The sequence below is a fragment of the Haliotis rubra genome, unplaced genomic scaffold, assembly GCF_003918875.1.
Source record: "Haliotis rubra isolate DU_JTF1 unplaced genomic scaffold, ASM391887v1 Scf725, whole genome shotgun sequence".
Classification (NCBI taxonomy): domain Eukaryota; kingdom Metazoa; phylum Mollusca; class Gastropoda; order Lepetellida; family Haliotidae; genus Haliotis; species Haliotis rubra.
In genome coordinates, this window is record NW_025767441.1 from 94742 (window position 1) to 120353 (window position 25612).

Consider the following 25612-nt stretch of genomic DNA (forward strand, 5'->3'; position numbering starts at 1 on the left):
ATTGATTGTTGTAACAGCAAGGAGTCTTCCCCAGGGGATCACATAAAGCTCGAAACTTCAAAGCAGGGTGACTTTTAAGGCCGGGAAACCCAACATTCCCACACTGTTTATCTGCTCGCTCCATACTAGCAGAGACCTTGTAGTGAGATCGAGCTTCAATGAGAAACGCGTGGATTTGTTGAGACTCGTTCTTTGTCAATGGGTGGGTAATCCATGACCCTTGTGTCATACACAACATCACATCCGGGCAACTTCCATTGAGCGGAAGTGTGAAGTTACTTTTTTCTGCCGCTGGGAATTCATTTTTTATTTCGTTAGGAGATAAGGTACAAAGTAGGCTGATGAAGATAATGCAGATCACACATGATATCTTCAACACACGGTACATGTTCTGATTTGTGACGTGTCGTGCCTGGTGTTTGAATGGCATCTGGCTGTTCCCTGGAGAACATGGATTTTGTTTCACGATCATTTTCTGAAGCATCATCTGCAAAATAGAGGAGTTGTGCACATTAACAAAGCATCACATAGTATGAGAAATATCTCGCATGACTGTTATGTGAAGATGTGTCCAGCACATCTATATGTATCAGGACCATTTCTCTTGCAAGACCCATATTATTCCATTTGTTGTCTGTTGAAATGGTTAGAATATGTCCGAAATATGTGGTCAAGCCTGAAACAACATTATAAAAAGAAATAACAATGCACGCTAGAAAACAAGACAAAAACCCTTTCCATGTTCATGCGAAACCTCCGCCAAGAGCAGAGAACTATATGATCTTGCATTTATGAATCAATATTAAATAGCGACGTTACCAGGTGTTCGTGGTAAGGTGAACGTAGTTTGCCCGGTAAGTGGCAGCCGTCACAAACTCTAACAAATGCAAGTCAACTTACCACCTGACAACACACCAGAACATGTGCTCCACATCAGGAATGGCATGGTTGTACACACAAATACATTATAATTATGGGAGGCAGAATGATCAGCAGCCTTCGATACAATAGACCACAGTATCCTTCTGTCTCGACTTGAGATGACTGTTGGTATCACCGGACCAGCATTGATGTGGCTTGAGTCATATCTAAAAAACAGAACTCAGTCAGTTGGTGAGACCGTGTCAGAAGATAGGTGGTTATCATATGGCGTTCCACAGGGTTCAGTCCTTAGACCACTCTTGTTTACCATCTATATGTGGCCACTAGGTGATGTTTTCCGGAACCACTACATTGACTTCCAGTGCTTTGCAGGTTTCGCCTCCAGGATTGCATCACTTCAGGACAAGATAACGAAGCTGGAAAGCTGCATCAGTGACATCTGAACTTGGATGAGAATTAACTTTCTCAAACTAAATGACAACAAAACGGAAGTATTCATTGCTGGGCCAAAGCACTTACAGGAACGTATGACAGAATTCTCAGTCAATATTGGACCTGTGAATGTGCCTGCCTCTTCCAAAACCGTCATATCTCGCCTTGACTATGCCAATTCACTTTTGTATGGGATAACAGCTTCCCTGGTTCATCGACTCCAGGTTATATATAACACGGCCGCCAGGATAATAACTTGTTGTCCTCGAAGAGACCACATCACCCCCAAGTTAGGAGAACTACATTGGCTACCTGTTGCTAGACGCATAAAAGTCAAGGTGCTCACCATTATCTACAAGTGCCTGAAGACCAACACTGCTCCATCTTACTTGTCATCTCTTCTTAACAACCATAGACCAACAAGAACTCTTAGATCACAAGATAAAGATCTGCTTATCACCAGACCATCAACGACCAAATACGGGAAACGCTGCTTTGAATGTGCACCTCCCATGCTATGGAACAACCTCCTTATGTCGTTAAAATCCGCTCCAAGTCTACAAACTTTTCGTAAACATCTAAAGACACATCTATTTGAAATGAAATAGACCGAACTGCACAAACACCTGTGAGCAGTCTAGCTGGAACTCGGCGCTATAGAAGTAGATTATTATTATTATTATTATTAATGATAATTCGAGTAAGGCTAGCCGTGCGTTTAGCATGACATACATTCTCTTGGCATAGTCTCTTGAAGCATCTCATCTAAGTTCTTATGCTGTGTGCTGTTAATCTTGAAAGTGATTATTGGGTTTTCTGTGGTGGAGATGTGTACACCGGCATGGCGTGATATTACGATATTTGAGCAAACACGTTATTTTTGTACACACAAATGCATTGTAATTATAGAAGGTTGAATAATTGATTTTGGCAACTACAGACCGGTTCTGAGTAGTCTCTGATTATAATGAGAGTAAGGGTACCGTACGTTTAGCATGGCATATGTTCTCTTAGCATAGTCTCTTGAAGCATCTCATCCAAGATGCTTTTTAATCGGTGATAGGGGATTATTTGTGGCGGTGATGTATACACCTGCATGGCGTGAACCCAGGTATGATACGGGCCTGTGATGGTGTACACGTGTACATGTGGGACAGCCCAGCTTTCCTTCATACTGTCTGCTTCCTTGTTCTGATGTTGTAGAGCTTGTTCTGAGTCTTCTGATAGCAATTAAAGACTATCAAATCATTTGCGTCGCTTGGAATTGGGCATCACATTCAGTATATAGTCCGGTCAGGTAGAAGATGTAACCTGTCACAGGTTCCTGTTGATGATTCATGTTCTTGTATCCTTGCATCAAGGACATGTTGGGGATGTCGGTACAACCTCGCTGTCAGCTCTTTAGCAGATTAAGTGAAAAGACACTTCATTTCAATGTTGTAAGTACGTTGCGTAATTCCTGTAAGTATTCAGTATAGTCACAGGTGGTCTTACTACTAAGAGTATGCCTAGTCTATATTACACCCGAAGAGCCGTTGAGCGGGTCTTACTACTATGTGTACGCCTAGTCTATACTACACATGAAAAGCCATTGGCTGCTGAGGCAGCTCTCAATAAATCAGTGACACCACTTCTTATTCCGTACTCTGATTACAAAGCTCTGATTAGATCGTACACCCGTGATCTGATGCAAAAAGTAGGACTCCAAAGTAGACCTGTATCAATAAATTACATCAAACTAAACCAACTATCGGTCACACCTTCTTGATTTGTCAGTCCAGATATAAGGAGGTCATTATGCGACGTTATACCACTAGGGTATGTTATGTCCATTGTTCTGGCAGGTTGATTTTCTGTGTATCAACCTTCTATCTGCACGTGCAGAGGTTGATATGTGGATAACAACCTTGGCGGTGCAGGAAACGCACGTGCAACAAGCAATGTACGAGTCCATTCGGCGCCCACGTGGTATAAGTAGGGCTCGAGCGTTGAAATCCATATCACCCTTGAGGAGGGTGCTAACGTATACATATCGCATACACGATATGCACATAAGTACTTACTAAAAGGTGAGGATCCTCCGTTCTGTATCCCTTGTGATTAGAGAATCACGGTCAAACATGTCCTGCTTGACTGTATTGATTTTTCCATCACAAGTGATAACTTAAAGTCTTTCAATGTAAAAAAACTGTTAAGGATCTTTTTAGTACTTAAATTATTATTTAATTATTATTTAAAAAAAAAAGAATTGATTTAATTCATAACTTTTGATTGAAATGTTTTGTAGATGATGTATTTTAATGATTGGTAGTTTAGATTAGCAACTTAGATTGTTAGTGGCTGTCTCCTCGAGGAGGGTTAAAGTATTGTAAACTTATTGTCTTTCTGAAAGGGTACGTAAGTTTCGAAACATTCAAATGAATTTTATAATTTACCAGCTGTTTTAAATGTAGTATTTTTGTCATTTTATTTTTGGCTAAATTTGACTACAATCGCCAGATGCTGAAGAGTTGATATAAATCCAGCTTCCATGCAGGTAGCAGAAGTACTGTAAGTCCACATGGTCTCTAGTATGGTGATCAACCTTCAGTTGCTGGTGATCTATTGCCGTTTATTTATATTGTACTGTTGTCTCTAATGATTTAGTTTTATGATAGCGTACTAGTTTTAAATTAAGAGCTGTGATAATCTAGTATCTTACTGTCCTTCGATGACAGGTTTGTACGTTCTAAATTTATTGAGTTTACTATCGATATAAATTAAATTGTTCTCGTCTCGATATGGCTGCAATATTGCCGATGTGACGCTGAATATTAACTCACTCACTCACTTACTGAAAAGCCATTGAGCGGCGAAAGATCTTCTGCACAAAGAGGGTTTTGACCACAATATCTGGACACGATCTTGATATGATTTACACTCATGCACCCGCAGAAATCACTTGTTTTATAGAATTTACGGTGTATACAGTTCAAGATGTCCAGAACAGTTATAAAGTCAAAATCATCCGTTGAAAACAACGACTGTGACGAATTATACTGAAGACTTGCGGAAGTCAGTGAGAAGTTGGAAATAGCCAACACCACTTTACAAGAAATTCCAAAGGACTACAAGAAGACAAATATTGCAAAAACTGATGTCTTGAAAGACAGTCAAGAAAATGGGATAAAAGAAGTAGAAAGGGGCCTGTAAGTCTCGCGAGGCGCTACTTCCGGCACTAAGCTGCTTCCCGGCTCCCTTGGTTCGAGCCAACTTGCGATATGCGAGACGGGACCCAGCTTACTTCAGATTTCCGGTGACAAGCGTATATTCAAGAACCAGTTCTGGTTCCAAATTGCGCGACCGCCAAATATGACTTTACCAGACGGACCAAATGTGCGTAGTTTGTCTCAGAGTACCGTGACCTACTTACTATTTCTAAAGGTATGTGAAACCTTAACTGAAAAAACCCCAAAACATTACTATGTTTTTAAACTGAAGCATATCTGAGAAAAAATCGCATGTATTCTAAAGTTTTCAAAGTTTTCAAAAGGAAATAAAGACTGTTAAACAAACAAAACAATCGCGAACTCTCAATAAACGAAGACGGAAACAGAGAGCGGGACATTCTTCCATTTCTTTGTAACTACAATCCTAATCACTGTAAGGTTATGCCGATCACAACAGCATAAGAGTGATACAATGAAAAAATATGTATCTGAAAGCAAATTTCTGTGGTAGAGTGCAATTCTGTACATACTGGTCATGTTACATAACTGTTGTAAATCATGTCATTTGTATATTTCAGACAACTAACATTATTTACTGTATTAATTTCAGATTTACAAAGCAGCCATCTTCATTGATGTATCAACAATAATCAAACCTCACATTTCAGGCTGTATAAGATATTTAAGCAGTTGTAAGTTAAGTAACATTATTAAAGCCCCTCTCTTTTGTTACGTTATTCTCAATGGGTCAGTTCATTTCTGTGTAGAGTAGGTCGGTAAACTTTGGTTATTAATCAAAGTAGAAGACCAGGCACATTCATGACTGGCGAGTTTTGAATAGGTGTCCTACTTTCAAACTCATTGTTTTCACCTGTGCACTCACTCATAACCGCTACACGCTGCACGGGGACAGAGAGACTGGATCAGGAATGTTAAGGTCATTAGTTGGTATTATTGCATTCTATGTGTAACAGTCTAATATATAAGTCAATTATGTAAATGTCAGTATCAGAATAATATGGTAATTAAACTTGTTACATATGTTAATGTGTATGACGGGTGTACGAGAAACACCGTGTTTGATTGTGTGGTTGTGTTGGTCTGTAAATATAAAAGTACTGATAGTATGTTTATATCATGAACAGGTTGCGGCGAGGACTTTTATATCAGCCAGAACACACCAGTGGGATTCTCAGGATATATATTCTTTGTATCATAAATATATGATACTGAATACTTAAAGAACTGAATAGGATATCACGCTTATTCTACCATATTTGGGGCGGTGGGGTAGCCTAATGGTTAAAGCGTTGGCTCGTCACGCCGAAGACCCGGGTTCGATTCCCCACATGGGTACAATGTCTGAAGCCCATTTCTGGTGTCCCCCGCCGTGATGTTGCTGGAATATTGCTAAAAGCGGCGTAAACCAAACTCAGTCAGTCAGTCAGTCTACCATATTTATGTTACATGTGTAAATGTAATAGTTAAGACGATATGTCTAGCTTATGTAAGCCAATATTGCATCAACAATTGTTTTCACAGAATGTAATTTGTTTCCGTTGTATTTAAATTTGTCTGATTGAAAAGTGCCTGCATATTGTTTCATTTACTGATCACAGAGACAACTCCAGTGATCAAGTGACCGTCCTAGTGATCTAGTGAATGCGTTGTAACTACTGCCTGGTTAGAGAATGTGATCAACTTGCACCAAGATTTATTCAATAATGGACTGATTCCAAAGCAAGCTAAGAAGCTATAGTCTGTCTTTGAGCATGTGGGCCGTTGCCGACATATATCTTTCTTCAGCTATATTTCTCTGGTGGGTGACATTATTTATATCCTCTGAGTGTTTTGACTCGTTATTCAGCTCCGAATATGTTCATACATATTTGGGCGGTGGGGTAGCCTAGTGGTTAAAGCGTTCGCTCGTCACGCCGAAGACCCGGGTTCGATTCCCCACATGGGTACAATGTGTGAAGCCCATTTCTGGTGTGCCCCGCCGTGATATTGCTGGAATATTGCTAAAAGCGGCGTAAAACCATACTCACTCACTCACTCATACATATTTGATACACATTGCTTGACAACAATCGTCTTGTATGTAGTGTTGCTAGTATTACATGGATGATGATGGGGTTTGATTACTGTCACCTGAGTAAGCGAGTCGGAGTGAACACGACATTAATCTTATACCACGACGTGGTTACCAAGGCTGCAGCGAATCTGTTTTGAAGTGAATATGATATTGTTTTTGTTGACTTATTTGTTTTGCAAATAACTGGAGAACAGGATGTTTTTATTACTGAAGATGAACGTTAAATAATATTTATAAAATTAAGTATAAACAAAGTATATATCTGAAGAACAGCATGTTTTATAATAGTTATGTTTCCCATGACTTTTTTTCCATGACTTCTTTTCTATGACTTTTTTCCGATCACCCTTCTAGATGGCTACCTGTATGCCAAGAACAAGGTGAAAGGAGAGAATGATGATGTTCAAGTGACTTTCTAATAAATGTTATGTGCACTGACAAACATGTGGTGTAAAATAATATGGTGCTTGGTCTCATATGTTTGAATGTACATGCATATAAATTCTTGCTTTTGATAAAATTCACAAGTAAATGTGATCTGGCAAATATATGTTGATGCAAAATGTCGTAATTTAAAAATCATAATTCATTACATGAATTGATAAAACTATAGTTAACACATTATTTTTTTTTTATCTGGGCACATACCATTAATTATCAAGGGTACAGCTTAATTAAGCCTTATACAACGGTCTGTCTTTTGGAGGTCTGTCTTATGGGAAGATACCTATTTCACGAATACAGGTGCACGAATGCGAATATTGGTTAATGAATAAACTCACAAATCACAACTTGACGTAGTATAAAGTATATTCAGTGGACCAGTAACAAATACAATATTTGACATATTTTACCATGTTGACAGCATTATTTTATGACGACAATGGCATGTGACCACCTTACTGTCACATGAAACACGAGTGGTGATTTTCCTACTGACTGGCGTGGATATGTTCCATTTAGCATATCTTGGTTTGATAAATATTGAGTTTAGTTTTACGCCGCCTTTAGGAATACCCCATCAATATGATGACGGGGGACACAAAAATGGGCACATTGTACCATGGATGTGGGGAATCGAAGCCGGGTCTTCGGCCTCACGAGCGAACGCTTAACCACAAGTAACTGCCATAGTGAGTTTAAGTAAATTTGTTCAAACGTTCAGTGTCGCGCCCGTTCGCCATTAACGATCTTGGCCTTCACTTACCCCGCATGAACACCAACAAGCGATCTGTTGGGACATGTTTTGTTTAAAGTCATTCAGATCGAAGCCGTAGTTTGGGACCTAGAATTTTCGGAAGTAATTTTTGGATTACGAGCTCGCGTGGTATTGGGGTATATACAGTGTCCATTCGTCCTAAAACGAACTTCGCTTGTTGACCTTGTTACGTGCCTTTCCTTTTATATAGGTCTCCGTTAGTGACAATGTATAGCTTGATGTCAGTTATTGCGTTAAACGCCTTCCCTTTTATATAGGCCCTCGTTAGTGACAATATATAGCTTGATGTCAGCTATTGCGTTACACGCCTTTCCTTTTATATAGGTCCCCATTAGTGACAATATATAGCTTGATGTCAGTTATTGCGTTACACGCCTTTCCTTTTATATAGGTCTCCGTTAGTGGCAATATATAGCTTGATGTCAGCTATTGCGTTACATGCCTTTCCTTTTATATAGGTCTCCGTTAGTGACAATATATAGCTTGATGTCAGTTATTATCTTACATGGCTTTCCTTTTATATATGTCCTTGTTAGTGACAATATATAGCTTGATGTCAGCTATTGCGTTAAAAGCCTTACCTTTTATATAGGTCTCCGTTAGTGACAATATATAGCTTGATGTCAGCTATTGCGTTACATGCCTTACCTTTTATATAGGTCTCCGTTAGTGACAATATATAGCTTGATGTCAGTTATTGCCTTACATGACTTTCCTTTTATATATGTCCTTGTTAGTGACAATATATAGCTTGATGTCAGCTATTGCGTTAAAAGCCTTACCTTTTATCAGGGAAACTCTATATGTTGTAGAGTATCCCTGCTTTTATATAGGTCTCAGTTAGTGACAATATATAGCTTGTTGTCAGCTATTGCGTTACACGCCTTCCCTTTTATATAGGCCCTCGTTAGTGACAATATATAGCTTGATGTCAGCTATTGCGTTACACGCCTTTCCTTTTATATAGGTCCCCATTAGTGACAACATATAGCTTGATGTCAGTTATTGCGTTACACGCCTTTCCTTTTATATAGGTCTCCGTTAGTGGCAATATATAGCTTGATGTCAGCTATTGCGTTACATGCCTTTCCTTTTATATAGGTCTCCGTTAGTGACAATATATAGCTTGATGTCAGTTATTATCTTACATGGCTTTCCTTTTATATATGTCCTTGTTAGTGACAATATATAGCTTGATGTCAGCTATTGCGTTAAAAGCCTTACCTTTTATATAGGTCTCCGTTAGTGACAATATATAGCTTGATGTCAGCTATTGCGTTACATGCCTTACCTTTTATATAGGTCTCCGTTAGTGACAATATATAGCTTGATGTCAGTTATTGCCTTACATGGCTTTCCTTTTATATATGTCCTTGTTAGTGACAATATATAGCTTGATGTCAGCTATTGCGTTAAAAGCCTTACCTTTTATCAGGGAAACTCTATATGTTGTAGAGTATCCCTGCTTTTATATAGGTCTCAGTTAGTGACAATATATAGCTTGTTGTCAGCTATTGCGTTACACGCCTTTCCTTTTATATAGGTCTCCGTTAGTGACAATATATAGCTTGATGTCAGCTATTGCGTTACACGCCTTTCCTTTATATAGGTCTCCGTTAGTGACAATATATAGCTTGATGTCAGCTATTGCGTTACACGCCTTTCCTTTTATATAGGTCTCCGTTAGTGACAATATATAGCTTGATGTCAGTTATTACCTTACATGGCTTTCCTTTTATATATGTCCTTGTTAGTGACAGTATATAGCTTGATGTCAGCTATTGCGTTACACGCCTTTCCTTTTATATAGGTTTCCGTTAGTGACAATATATAGCTTGATATCAGTTATTGCCTTACATGGCTTTCCTTTTATATATGTCCTTGTTAGTGACAATATATAGCTTGATGTCAGTTATTGCGTTACATGCCTTTCCTTTTATATAGGTCCTCGTTAGTGACAATGTATAGCGTGATGTCAGCTATTGCGTTACATGCCCGTGTGAAGTTTAAAACATGGTCAAGCAACTACACACGATGTTCCTAGTTTTAGTAAATGTCATTCGTCACCACTCGCCCCTTTGCGTAACCTTCGGCTTGTCCCGGAACAACACGAGTTGGTCACTAATGATCAATTGTTTGAATACTTCTTGTTAACAAAGCAGTGTACGTACGGTAATTGATATGTGGTCCTCTTCAATCCACCCACTCATTCCCCAGGCCGACAGCCGCCACACAGCACAGCCACTGGGCTCTGTTCAGTGTACGGGTAGTCAGTGTACGCCTACATACGCCGTTAGGCAGTTGTTTTCTGTATCATGTTCGTAATCAAATACTCATCGGAGATCTCGTGGAAGCTGGATATCGAGATAAAAGACGTTCAACGTCCAACTAACATGTTCCAAATGTCTTGAGGTCATGCTACAGTAAGCCGCAAATGGTCCAAATTATACCAGCATGTACGTGATTGGCTGTTATTGGCTTTGGGTCTATCCAGTGCTGTACATAAACACCCTAACAGGACAGTGTTAAACTGAGTGTCTGAGTATGGTTTTACGCCGCTTTCAGCAATATTCCAGGAAGGGGCCAGTGTAAAAGCGTGTGCACAAACAATTATGTTGGAAAGTAATAAGCTTTTGAAATGCACAACGTAACTAAAATATTGCTACATTAAGGTCCTTTATGGGGATCGCATTCCGTGGTGCAGTGGTTAGAGCGTCTGCCCGGAGAGCGGAGGGTCACGGGTTCGATCTTTGGCCTCATCATACCAAAAGACGTTACTTGTACTTGTTGGTCCCTGCCTGGCACTCGGCATTAATGGGTAAAACAAAGACTGGTTGGCTCGGAGTCAGTATAATGTGTCTGAGTGGGGTATTCATGCTAAACTGCGGCATGGTATCTCAGTGGGCTAGCACTATAAAACTAGCTTAATTCTGGGCTAGTACAAGCAGAAACACATACACACGCATGCACGTAAATATTCGAAATATTCTTAAGTGCGACGTTAAACCCCATTTTACCTTACCTCCTTTGTGTGAAATAGGAAGCTGATATAACTATATATGTAGTTTAGCCATCAGTGGACGCAGCAAAGAGACAATGGAGAGGGACTTCGTGTAACTTTAACTACCAGTCAATTCTCAATTGTGATCAGCACTTTATTTGAGCAAACCAAGCTCAATGGGCCCCTGTGCTGACTAAAGGGGCGAGTATTGCCATTGACGGTGACTATGAACTGATGTTCAACGAGGTCAGATATGGTGACAAGGATGTATCATATTACTTGATTTTGATAGGAATCTAGCGTGTATCGGCGGTGTCGGATTCAAGGTCGTGTAGCGTGCCGGTTCCTACTTAACAGACCGAACCCCAGAGCAAAATGTACCGGTTGCTAGTAGGAAGGAATTTGTGTTGCCCGCAACAGGGCATGTTGTGTTGAGTGGCAGACCTTTGTTCAAAAGCGAACGGTAGCATTTTGTTTTCTCCATCTCGTATGAACAACAAGATACTAGAAATGCCATTATGTGATAATTAACTACAGACACTCGTAGTATCTAGACGTGCAGATTGATACTAACAAACGTTCACATATTTGCGGTAGAGTGGTGGGAGGTATGGCCGATGGGGTGGTATTTTCCAACGGATATATAGATCTAACCTCAATCCCGTTAATGCTTACACAGTTACATAAAAAAACCGCATGAAATCTCCTTAAATCATTATATACCTCTTCTGGAGTGTACAAAGAGTTGACAAGAGTACGTCCGATCAATAGAAAACAATCGATATACAACACTGCTGCCTTGACCTTTGATCCGCCATATGACACCACTGCGCATGATTTCCATTGTCTCTATGTTCCATTGTCCAAATCATGATAACTGGATGGGCGGGTTTCTGCCTGACTCCCCGCTATCGGTGTGCGTGCCTGTGTGTAAATGGCCCCACCGTTAGCGGGAATGCTGCGTTTCCTTACCCGTTACACGACCGTCGAATAAGAATAAATACACTGGTGTAACTTAGTGCATTGCTGTCGTTGTCCAGTGACCACGAATAGCGTTCCTAACTCCTTGTCTATAGTAATCAAAATCAAGATTTAGGACACACTCTGAGAATTTTCTTTGGTAGGCCTGGTGTTTAAACCCTGCAACCTGTTGTTCACCAAGAAGGGTTTTATAGCTGATTTCTATCGTTACATAACATGTCAGTAACACTTAAAAACCTTTAAAATCGCCTTAAACTTAATAGTATAGTGTAACGTTCATAAGATGCCACAGTTATACATGTTACGTACCACATACGATTAGATAAACAATACTGAATGATTTCACTATATATCTATTATTGTGGCAGTTTGTAAAAATAAGAACACTGCTGAGTTTTGATTATGTTTAATGGTTTTGAGTAGAGTTAAATTATCTATAATTCAGTCTCAGCCCCGTTAGATCTTTGCACGGGTCCATATGTCACAGGACCATATCCCACAGGCATGAAGAGTATTTGCACAATCAATCAATCCTAACTGTTAATCCCCCTAAGCTGCCTGGTGAACGAGAAAAACCCCTTTGCACGATTGGATTCCGACCAGTATGCAGACAGACGGTGATAAACTGTTATGTTGTACATATGTATGAATAATATGAACATGAACGTCTTGTGCTTGTCGCCTTCCTCTTGGATAAGGGGTCTTGTATAAACACCTGAACCCATTGTTGCAAATTTCCACCCTTTTCGCACGAAGGCGAAAACGAAAAAACGGCCCATGTTTTTACACGCCAAAAAAGACGCCTTCCTGCGAAGACACCCTTTGCACTGAGTGGATCCTCAATTAATGTTAATGAAGGGGAGTTACGATTAGCTAAGTACTAACATCCCTTGTGGAACAGAAAGTACGGGCCGATAAACATCGGTTTCACTGGTATTCATAACAGCAGGCAATCTTCAGGCAGTGAGTTTCAGAACCATGGAATAATACTACAAGATATTGTAATTTCGGCGTGGGATTTTTTAACTCCATACGTCTATGTTCATCACTGATTGCTTACCCATAGGTCATATATAGGTGCCGGTACATATGTGCCAACTGATGGAGTGTTTTTTGATATAGGGTGGGTACCCGTAAGCATATCACAGAAGATTGCAGGGGTCCGTTTCACAAAGCGTTAGTAGCGCTACGACTGTCGTAAATCTATGTTAAAGTATGGGAGTTACGATCACTTTAGCGCTACGATCGCTTTGTGAAATGGGGCCAAGGGCCTAGATTTTCGAAGCTCTCTTATCGCTAAGATAGTCGTAACTGCCATACATTAACTAACTATCTTAGCGCTAAGAGAGCTTCGAAAAATCTAAGCCCTGGGCCCCGTTCCTCAAAGCGATCGTAGCGCTACGACTATCGTAAGTCTATGTTAAAGTATAGGAGTTACGATCATCTTAGCGCTACGATCGCTTTGTGGAACGGGGCCCTGGTCTACAACAGTGGCGCAGTGATATGAGTATGGACAACAACAGATTAAACAAAAGGATATTTCTATGGACTGATAAGTGTCCCACTCCCGGGTGTAAAAACTGGAATATTAAGCTAAGAAAACTGTTTAGAGGCTGTGACTGCCGCTATTTATACATCATTCAGTTGAGTTGAGTTGAGTTGGGCTTTACGTCACATCGGCATTATTCCAGCCATATAGTGACGAGAACAAATCTGCATTAATATACATTGTAAGTACAAAGTGGTTTCGTTTCAAAGACATACATTCATTACGTTGTCATTTTAGAACAGAGAATGTCATAGCATTAAATTGAAAAGCAGGTAAATTCTTTAGTGACATTACACAGTTACATTTTATGATATAGATCAACTTCCCTCAGGTAGTTCAGTATCAGATGGGCGCTCACGCTGGAGAACAGATCTTTCAGATTGGTTGCGTGATAATGCGAGTCCCTTGCAGATGTAAAATCCACACAGTCAAGCAGAATATGCTTGACGGTGAAAGCCTCATCGCAGGAGAGACATATGGGGGGTGACCAGGCATGGGTAAGATAATGGAAGATACGTATACGCTATTCACTAGATATAGGTGTGCATGGTGGTGGTGGTGGTATTGGGTTTAACGTCGTGCTTGAGAATATTTCGCTCATATGATGACGTGCATGCGTGTGTATGTGTATGTTCGGCTGCTTGTACTAGCCCAGACTGAAGCTGGTTTTATAGTGCTAGCCCACTGAGATACTATGCCGCAGTGAAGCATGAATACCCCACTCAGACACATTATACTGACTCCAAGCCGACCAGTCCTTGTTGTACCCATTAATGCCGAGCGCCAGGCAGGGACCAACAAGTACCATATTTTAACGTCTTTTGGTATGACGCGGTCGGGGATCGAACCCCGCGACCTTCCGCACTCCGGGCGGACACTCTAACCACTACACCACGGAGGCGGTCAGGTGTGCATGGACTCAAAGGACTAATGACAATACAGGGAAACTAAGAACCTATAAGACTGTGACGAAAAGTGGATATCAAGCGGAACATTTCATAGTATCACATATGCCCCGAACACATAGAAGTACTATGGCGAAATTTAGTCTGGGAGTGTAATCCCAAATATAACATAGGTTACATATATGTGTGTCTCTCATAATTCCTATGGAATGGCTTGTGTAAAATGTTATTGTTATATTTAACACTGTGTATATGTAATGTACCACAAGGCGAGACAGTAATGAAATATCTGTCTGTTTGTCTCCAATTCGGCCAAAGAAAACAAGTAATGTGTGCAGTTACGTATCAAAATTTGGAAACAACTGCAGTTGCATAGTCAGTCGACGCCTCACGAGATCACGTGACTTGTGGGTCTCGCATCGATATACGTTAATATGAATTCCTTCTTGAGGGGCACGAGTTGATATTAGGTTTGTCCCAGAATAACACGAGTGTTAACGAATGTATATATTGATGCCTTCTTCTGTAGTTACTAAAGTTTGGCTGATTGCAATGAAGACGTCCCTAAATGCTGAGAAACCACAGAACCTCAGGATCGTGACTGTGTCAGTTAAAGCAAGGCCGCGACGAACGCTTAGTTATACACAAGCAAATACTGAAAAGAAGAACCTTACAATTTTTGAACGCACTTGGAACACGAACACCATCCCAACTGTACATTAAAACGTTTTGAATTGTGTAATCTGAAGACTGTATGTAGTGTCACTTGGTGCAGAGGTAGCCGAGTGATTGAGGCATTATTCCCTTCTGACATATACCGTGGTTTGATTCCAGAAATACAACATGTAAAGAACATAATCGTTTTCGTCTCGCATCAACTTACCCAGACAACAGTCCTGTTAACCTATGTAGGACCATTCGAGGAAAGGATTCACCATCACTATTGTCCTAAACCTTTCATAAAATGGCTCCAAAGTATCTTAAGTCCGACTCGACGAGCGCCGTAAATAGTTGTACTGGTCAGAGTTGCGGCCCTTTAGGCTTGCCTGGATACTATGATCGTGAGTTTGAATCCTAGATGTTCACGCGACTACAGATATGTTTTTGCATGCATTTTAAGGCATATTGAATGATTGCCAATTTAACCACCTTCCTTATATCCTGGCCTCTTGATTGAGTAGTTTGGGAAGAAAATTATGTCCAAGGAAAAGTGATCGTCTCAAAATGAAGATGGCTGTTACTAGATTGGCCATCTGGTATTCTTAACGAGGACGCTGTTTGTAGGGGTTGGGGTGGGAATTTTGTTAGAAGGCTGGATATGTGTTCGGCTTACAAAACCAGGTCTGTTAGCCTCACTATTTTAAAAGTATATAGTGAGAATATATATTCGGTAGCAGCAAGTTTCCAATTTCCGTCCCACCCACCAAAACCTTAGCTTCGCGACCCTAAATTATCGAATGGTCAGTCTCTAAGTGCCCAACAACGAGACAGTAAAATGTAAATAATGCAACGTTTTATTTTCCTTCAGTTTGGATATTATTAAAGAGCGTTCTAAAACCTTGAAGAATGTTCTTCAAACTGTACACAGCAGCTGGAAGGAAATGGAAACACAGTTATTACCGTTGTCTGATCAGTGCTGTTACGGCAATTCTTTACATAAAGACACTTTTAATGATGAACGTCGCACTCGCAATCTTCGAGCAACATGTAAATAATTGAGTGTGGACCCTGCAATCCAGTGATTGACATTATGAGCATATATCCACGACATTGCCATCCGATCAATGCATTCGAGTCAGTTGCAGACAATCCAGTGCCTGGCGTTAGGATCATCGACCAACGTAACTGTGATGCCACAAAATGCTTCAACTAAATCTGAGTGTCTGATAACCCAGTCCCGTTAGCCGCCTCTTACGACAAACAATAGTTGTTGAAGTCCAGTTCTAACAGGGACCTTCACGGGGTAAAACACATTGTAATTGTTAAACGTATCACAAAATGAAGCTTACCTTGGAGTGCATGTTTTACATAAATGGCATGCATAATGATTCCTCATACACAGACTTGTAACATGCTCCTGGCTTGCATTAAGACAATAATGTAAAGCTATACCTAAGTATCCAGGTATATAGTGAATTATGCCATTTGAAGGTTTATGAAATTATTTATGTTCGATTGTATTTTCCCGTCAAAGCACACATACATTTGACTCTTGTTTTATTAGAGAATTTCTTTATGATTATGAAAATATTCGTGTGGCTTTTTTTTACCCTATTAAGTAAAACGTAAGCGTGGTTTGTCAGAGCGATGCCCCCAAATCATCTCTGTCAATGATTTGGTTTGGATCTTGCTTAACCCCACACTCAGCAATATTCCAGCAACATGGCGGTGGTCTGTACATAATCGAGTCTGGTCCAGTGATTAACAGCATGAGCATCGATATACGCAATTGGGAACCGATGACATGTGTCAACCAAATCTAGCCTGACCACCCGATCCCGTCCGTCGCTTCTTAAGACAAGCATGGGTTTCTGAAGATGAATTCTAACCCGGATCGTCACGGTCGGTGATGATAAAATGAGCGGAGACTAAAATGTTTTGACTAAATAAACGTTTGGAAGGTGTTTATCTGTTTACGATCTATCTACAACTGTGAAAGATCTATCACCTACCGCAACCGTTCTCGTCGCTTGAATCCGGGCAGTCCTGCTTTCCGTCACACAGCTGGCGATTCTGGATGCACTGGTCGCTGTTCTTGCACATCGTCTCATCGACACTGCACTTTGGCGCTGCTGATTTAAAAAAAAAATAGTGTGTGATAAAAATGTCTCAAGCGTTTTCCGCGAAGACTGATCATTAATGATCCATTCATGAATTATTGCCTTTTACAAGAATCCGTTTCAGTGGATAATCGAGACATGGCTAATCTCGGTCGCTGGCATTTATATTCACCTTTCAATCTGTAACCCATTGGAAAGAACTGGAGTATAAGATTCATTGATGTGTAAGATTCAGTACTATGTCCGTGACTGGCAACCCTGTTGTGATGACCTGGGACCATATTGTGACAGACTATTTGCCTGATTGGGATTCATTGATTAGTTTTCTGGTCGAATTCAACAACGTCTGTTTAGAACATTTATGGTGTTAGAGTGTGTAATAAATGTGTTTCCTTATCACGTTTGCGTTATCATCATGATAAACCACAGGTACGACATTAATGTTTAGGCTCACACAGTGTGAGAAGTGAGCACCAAAACGGATGTATGACAGTTGTGTTAGGTATTAATGCGCAACAACGATCATGCGAATAGCCAAAACATGAATCGATTCAGTATCAGAAGGGTGCAGTTACACGGCGTGTTAGAAATAGATTACTACCCTCATGCTTGTGTGGGAGTTTAGGATATTTCGGGTAAAGTTTGAGTTCTATTTGGGGTTGGGTTAAAATAACATGGGTTATTAGTGTGTTCTCGGCTATGCTGATATGCATAGCCACAACACACCCGGCAGGTTGTGCCTGGCATGTGCAGCACATGCACTGCCTGCCTCTAGCCCTATAAAGGAAGTAGCTTCACAGCACTCCTTGTCTTTAGTCCACTGGTTCACCAGAGGTGAGGACATTTATTTCAGTTGCTTGAGTCCTGGTAATCCAGACCAATTTTTAGGTTGTTTTTGGTTACATAGGAAATTAAGATATTTATTTGTTTTGGACATAGGCTCTGAAATCAGAGCCATGTCTCATTAGGGTTTGGGGTTAGGTTAGATTGTTAAGGTATAGACTAGGTTAGGTTGTTGGGTTAGGATAGGTTTAGGTTTTTGTAAATAAATTATTGAGTTTCTCTTTTCTATTTGTTATGTTTTTACCAGCAATGAGGCCTGATTCATAGAGCCTATTTGAAGTTGGCTACTTTACCATGACCACATAAAAAAGTACACAACGCAAGGTCCTAAACCCTATTATAGCCAACTGTCACTGGGCAGAGAAGCCTATTACACTTGATACACACGTTCTGAAACAAGTTGTAAGTTACAATCTGGTATCTGGCAGACCTTCTTGTAGTACTTGCCACATAAAGTATCGAATCTAGTGAACATGAAACTTAAAATATGTAATATTTCGGTTTAGCCTATCATCTAAATGAGTTACTTACGTAAAGGGTTAATAAGTGGCAGGGACTAGTCAAGCCAAACATATGCATAACTCTGTGTTTTATAATATTTCTCTTGTTGCAATAGCACGTACCTGGAACCTCCCAACCCGCAAAATATTATACTGGCATTAATATAACATTAGTATAATGTTAGAGTTGGGTGAAACAGTTCAGTTTTACGCCCAAGTAATATTTCAGCAATATCACAGCGCTAGTCCGTGCCTTGATGCAGAACCCTCTCCCCCCATTTTCTCACTTTTTTTTTAAAAGTTAGGCGTAGCCCCTATGTTACCTGAGTTTGCCGGGTGCAGATTTGGTGTCTTCAACACTCAGTAGTTTGTCATGGCATTTCTCATGAAAAATATTTTGGTTATTTAAGACTTCTGTAACCACAGTGACTTTGTTTGTTTGTTGCCGTATGTAGCAATATTCAGACTGCATAGCGGCATTCTGTAAATAATCCAGCCAGGATGAAACGTGTCAGTGAGCAAACCATTAATATCAATCTGCACATTTGGGATTCATTGATATGGATCAATGAAGTTAGCGAATCTGAACACCCTGTCCGTTAAGTGGCTTCAGCTAACTACTTAATAATACTTACGTACAGATAGAGAGTGCGAGGCCCTCGACAGGCTGATGGAGGTGGTGTTTCCAGTATATTAATTGACCTGATAAACTGTAAGAAACTTTCCAATTTGTTATTGAAATATGAGTGAGTGGCAGCGGTCTGTTAATAATCGAGTCTGGACCAGTCAATCCAGTGATCAACAGCATGAGCATCGATCTGCGCAATTGGGAACCGATGACATGTGTCAACCATGTCAGCGAGCCTGACCACCCCGATCCCGTGAGTCGCCACTTACGATATTGATATATGAAATACAATGAGAACAACTGACCACAATTCCTCTCATCACTTCTATCGAAGCAGTCCTCCTCTCCATCACAAAGCCAGACAGTCGGGATGCACTGTTTGCTGTCTTCACACATGGCTGTCATTCCCCGGCATGTACTTGTGTCTGTGGAGAAATCAAGCAGCTAAAATAAAAAATGTGAACCTGTCCTACACTGGCTAACAACATATCACGCCACTGTATATTTGCCAACCGTGGCATGTATTTGTTTCAGATCCCACATTAATACTAGCTAGTTCATGGTCAATGATGTGCTCCTGGGTTTGAAAGAAGTGGTAACGTCTCACATAAATTTGAGCCTGTCCTCACATGCCACACTGACATTATAATCGTACTGAAACACTGTTCCACGCGACGGTAAAGTGTAAGTCAACATTCACTGTAATACCAGATATTTGCCATCATACAACTCGTTGGAATATGAGTAAGGGTTGGTGGCCAAACGGGTAAGGATCAGATTGTCACACCGAATACCCTCTAGTATTCTCTAGGCATGACAGATGCCTTAAATATGTCCTTTTCGTAGTAACTGAACAGTTGGATCATCTGTTTTTGACGCCACACCCTGCAGCCTGTACACTATCTATCCTTGGACAGACGCACCTGTGAATGCTATTCTGAGAAGCGAATCACTCAGTCGGGGTATGCCTTCACCTGATCGGAGACAATCCATTAAGTCGACTCTTACGGTTTAATGGAGCCAATTCGCAACCCAAATCCCAATTGCATTATATGTAACAAGGCTTATGATGTTGATGTCGCCATACTTTGATAACAAATTCGGGTATCATTCTGGATCAATATCTCCATGTATAGTAGGTTGTGTACGTACCGTTGCTACATTGTGGGCCTTCGTCGCTGCCATCAACGCAGTCCCTGTCGCCGTCACAGAGCCACCTGTTTAGAACACAGCCCTGACCGTCTGCACAATATGTCCGATTGGCCCTGCATTTGTCTAAGGAAATTTTGTTTGGTCAGTAAGCGAATTTGATAGCGCGAGATGAGAATGTATAGAGGGTCTAAAATGATGCAGTGATACATGGATGTAAAAAATAACAAAACTATAAACATTCCAACATGAAAGAAAAATGGACAAGCAGGAAGACTTAGTGGTTTACCAAGTAGGAGGTTCCTCTAGGAGGTTATGTCCCCTGGTTACACCTGTGCAATCGCTTCTCAGCGACGACCCCAAAAAAGGCTTTCACAGATTAAGCATGAAGAGCCAGAGCTATAACTACTAAGCTTTCCCACCGCCCCATGTATACTACAGTACTGCTGATGGGGCCCTCATGGAATTCCAGCCTTTTTGCAGTTTGTTTTGTAGTTTACCTTTTGCAAATTTTAAAAGGCAAATACTGTTTCACTTGTTGATCATCTCAATAAGTTGAACATTATTATGATCAGACATTCACAACAAAGCATTAACACATACAGTAAAGGTTCCAGCTATAAAATCATACATAAAAATGACAGTAGGTGACTTACTATACATGAAAAATCAGCATGGCATTTGAAATAGTTGAGCTCAAACAGATACCGAAGACATTCTGTGATAAATTATAATTGTATTAACAGGTGGACGAAGAAATGATCTCTGTGATCTAACTGGAGCATTCCATCAGTTTGTAGGGCTAACAGTTACATACCACATTGTTCCTCGTCACTTCCGTCACTACAGTCCTGCTGTCCGTCACAAAGCCACGTCTCGCTGATGCACGTCATGTTGTCAGAGCACATCATCTGTCTCTCACTGCACGTCACGGGCCCTGGGGACAGTTGTGTCAGAGTCAATAAAACATGTGCATATCGATATGACGGAAGTAAGCATGTCACATACCAGTGATTTAGCACTGGCAATATCTTCATCCTATAACAATACAGCCATTTAGCTTTGATAGTGTACAGTAACATGATGAAGGAATTGTCACGATGAAAGAGTGGGTAAGGGCATCACTGGGTAAGCAATGTCACCGCTCCTGGGACCCGTTCCTCAAAGCGATCGTAGCCTTACGACAGTCGTAAGTCTATGTTATAGTATAGGATCACCTTAGGCGCTACGATCGCTTTGTGAAACGGGGCCCGGGTTGTTGTTGGGTGTCACGTTGGGCAAGGCGTCACAGGGGAGGATAGTGTGGTGTAGTTTGAGTAGGGCAGGTGGTGTAGGATAGGGTAAGTGGATCAAGGCGTGGTAGGATAGAATGAAGTAGGATAGGGTGAGGAATGTAAAGTGGGGTAGGATAGGACATTGTGAGTAGAGTGAGGTAGAGTAGGGTAGGATATTGTGAGTAGAGTAAGGTGGAGTAGGATAGGAAAGTGTGAGTAAGGTGGGGTGGGAGGGGCCAGGGTCGGTAGGGTATATGTTTGGATTGTGTGAGTGGAGTACATTAGGGTAAAATAGAGTAAGATAATGTTGGCTAGGATATAGGATATATGTTATGATAGGCAGGGCAGGGCAGGGCAGGGCAGGGCAAACGCTCTGTTGCAAATTTTGCTATGTCTGCCGATCTCTCATCAGTGGATAGTATGTATCATACCACAGCCCATCTCGTCGCTCCCGTCGGAACAGTCCCTCTCCCCGTCACAGAACCAGTTGGCGGGAATGCATTGCTTACTGTCTGTACATATCTTCTCGTTCTGGCTACATGTGTGTTCCTCTGTAGCTACAAATGAGAAGAGTTAGAGCAATATTCCATCTGCATGACATTGGTCGGTCACCTAGTTTCAATAGGCCAAACCAGGAATGACCTATGCCTGACTTGTAGTTGTGACAGATTTCATAAAATATGTACATCTCGATATGACGGCAGTGAGCATATCATTAAAATTGTTCAACATAGTGTCAGTGAGTGAGTGAGTGAGTCTCAATGTGACTTCACATTTCTCATCAGCGGATAATATGTATCATACCACAGCCCATCTCGTCGCTCCCGTCGGAACAGTCCCTGTCTCCGTCACAGAACCAGTTAGCGGGAATGCACAGCTTACTGTCTGTACACATATTCTGGTTCTGCCCACATGTCTGTTCCTCTGCAGGTACAAATGAGAAGAGTGAGAGCAAGATTCTAACATATATTTATAGCAGTCAAATAGGTTATTGATAGTATGACACAGCAGTAGTTAACTCAACGAACGTGACCATAAATCAGCTAAGGTTCCTCGCACTAAAACACAGGTTTCTGGGCAACATTTCCAACCTTGGATCACGTCGTATTTAGTGAGTTCTATGGCGTACCGATTTACAACACACGTCCATTCGAGAGTGTGGGCAAATAGAGTTGTGATCTACAGATTTCTACTGCGACAGCCGTTATTTCGGAATTTCCTTCCACAAACTGACATGTTGTATTATAACATTATCTACGAATCGGGGTTAAGCCCTTTAACCACTGCATAAAGGAACAAGAAGAGGGGCAACTGTAAGAATGTAGAATATTAGCTATCTTCGGTAATATGCCAATGGGGATAACTCTGCCCGAAGAGCTTAGGGACGTCCGTTGTCAACGGACCAATCAGATTGCAGCGGCATGCTCGTCATAATAAAATTGGATTGACATAAATCTGCTCTGTTGTTTTAGGTACGTATGCATTTCTGTAGGTCGAAATAAGGTCTTCTGTACACAACTACGTATTTGTTACATTACCTGGTACCGGAAAATAGTCATTCGGGAACTTGAAATGCTGTTTATGTGATGTTTTGGGTAATTTATCAATGTCGAGCTGAATTGCTCGTGATGTTGTGAAGGTCAAGTTGTGTAGTAACGCTTACACTCGATTTAGATTCAATTATTATTGATCTCGTACTTACAATAGGTGTTTTACTTATTTAAATAGTCAAAACAATTATTTTAGACATATGTTATTGTAGGAAAACCAATAATAGTAAATAGCCGCCAATTTTGATTGAAGTTTGAGTGTCTCCTAGTTTCGTGGGTCACGTGACTGGTATACTCCCCCCTCGCCATAGGGGAAGTAACTCTAATCTGTTTATATAGTGGAAGTTGATTTTACTCATCGAGAAGTGAGTTACGGGTTATGTTGTGACTCTATGTATTATCTCAATGTATTTTCACTTGCAAATTGGTAAAACACATGTATCTGGTATTCTATAGGAATTATTGTCAAGTCATTTTTGTAATTTTGAATAAAGCAACAGTATTGTTTACATATTTTATGTGACTATGGGTCATGTATAAACATGGTATTTCTATGAATATGTATATCAGAAATAACTGCTCTTCATGCATGACGTAATCATACATTAGTGATTTTGTAACAAATGTATAAGTATTTCCAATATTTCAAAATACCATATTGGGTGACATAATGTATTATCACCAAATACCTGGATTTGATATTGTCATCCGTTGGAGTATTATCTTGGTGAAAAGAATTATTATACAAGAGTTATTTTACAATTTGCTTGTTGTGATTAATTCAATTAAAAGTTGACAGTTAATTTTCCAGTTGAATCCTTTGTGAAAAGTCAGAAACATTTTATAATAGAAATCTGATGTACTCAGGATATTATGTCCGTTGCGCAATAGTGGTTGTAGTTTGTATGACACGTGTGTCTGGAGCCGCCATAATAAAATTGGATCGACATAAATCCGCTCTGTTGTTTTAGGCTGGTTGCTGAGGGTCTTACACAAGAACTGTTGCAGAGCACACACACACACACACACACACACACACACACACACACACACACACACACACACACACACACACACACACACACACACACACACACACACACACACACACACACAAAAAAAAAAACAACTAGAACAATATTTGTATGAAAGCATAGTGTGTAGTCTGAAGCTACCACTCATAATTATATTATTTCTTGATACTTTGATTGTTATGTTTGTGACAGTATAATAATTGTAATACTTGGAGATATCATATGATCTCACACAAGCGATATATCCTGTTGAACACAGTTTGGATGATAGATTAAGGCCTGAACCCGGATCACAAAATGTCCAGGAAGCGTGTGTTTCCCGTGGTACGAGGCAACTCAACCCAATTAGGCTTAGTTAACTTCGCCTCATGATATCTCAGGAGCGTGGGACACTGCTCACAGTATCAGCCACTGGTTTGTCCCACCCACATATTCAGTCATTTGGAAAGTTTGACTATGTTGCTGAATATGGTGTACAACCCCATGGAAACACACGTTTGTTCATAAGAAGATTAGAAGTAAACGACACAGACATTTCAACAGAAACAACAAAAACCGTTGGCATAATCAGAATACATGTTAATGGGACAGATGTACAATTCCGACAATTTCGAAAACGTGGTTATGAATCACCGTACTGCCACAGTAAGGATACTGGGTGTTCACGAAAGAATTAAGATAAATACTATATTTCAACATATATGATACAACATACATAAAATGAATACATACGTGATGTCACCAGTTGAAGTGAATGGAAGGTTAACAGAACAATGAATGCCACGCGTGTTAAGTGCAGAGCCATCATAGGAGATTTGTAACGCAGCTATCTGTGGTTGCAGTTAGGCTCACTGTAGTCTAGACGGATACTGAAGGTGCGGCATGACATCCGCGTTGACGTCGTACACAACACATATGTCATACTTCTCCAGTGCCCCCTAGTGGGGGTGGGGGTGGGGGGTCGCCTAGTGGTTAAAGCATTCACTCGTCACGACCCGGGTTCGATTCCCTACATGGGTAAAATGTGTGAATCCCATTTCTGGTGCCCCCCCCCCCTGTCATATTGCTGTAATAGTGCTAAAAGCGACGTTAAACTAAAACTCACTCACTCACTGCCTCGTTATACGAACGCCAGGGATTGTCACCTTTATTTTCGGTTAAGGAGCAGAAGCTAAAAATATGGCGGGACCTAAATAGAAGGGTTAGAAAGCTCGAGTCACGCATATGTTTAGTGCAGTTAATAGTGTCACAATTCATGACACATAATACATCACACTATTTATCCATTTGGCAAACAACACATCGAGACAGTTCATAATCATAATTCATACGTATATACTGCATGTCGTCATGCTTGGATATTTTTTTTCGTAATGATAATTCACATCGTCACTGGGATAGAAGGCTAAATGCTTGTTGCTGTCATAAAGTATGTGTGTACGACATACCATTATGAGCCGTGAAAACCCATGCTTGTATGCCGGTGGTAGATATAAAAATACTTGGAGAGACAGGAATTATATATACTACTGACTGTCAGACAGCCCTGTATCGTATTACGATACCTGTATGGTCAGCCTG

At 40.6% G+C, this 25612-nt stretch overlaps 1 protein-coding gene across 1 annotated transcript; it reads right to left on the reverse strand.

The window, feature by feature from the left end:
- Positions 1–314: 314 nt before the first annotated feature.
- On the reverse strand, positions 315–24877 carry LOC124259500 (very low-density lipoprotein receptor-like). Its single transcript, XM_046693629.1, has 9 exons — positions 24764–24877; positions 22252–22371; positions 21879–22004; positions 20991–21110; positions 20177–20299; positions 19330–19449; positions 16946–17065; positions 901–903; positions 315–487 (listed from the first exon to the last, which is right to left on the reverse strand). Exons 1-9 carry the CDS (start codon positions 24837–24839, stop codon positions 315–317), a joined length of 981 nt encoding a protein of 326 aa, XP_046549585.1. The 5' UTR covers positions 24840–24877.
- Positions 24878–25612: the final 735 nt, after the last annotated feature.

Excerpts from the sequence above, each read along its gene's own strand:
- LOC124259500 (XM_046693629.1), bottom strand. The coding sequence starts at position 24,839 with ATGATGGCTCTGCACTTAACACGCGTGGCATTCATTGTTCTGTTAACC. Across the intron at positions 22,372-24,763 it reads ACTTCAACTGGTGACATCAC|AGGAACAGACATGTGGGCAG; the intron begins GTATGTATTCAT and ends TTGTACCTGCAG. Across the intron at positions 17,066-19,329 it reads AAGTGATGAGAGGAATTGTG|CAGCGCCAAAGTGCAGTGTC; the intron begins GTCAGTTGTTCT and ends TTTTTAAATCAG.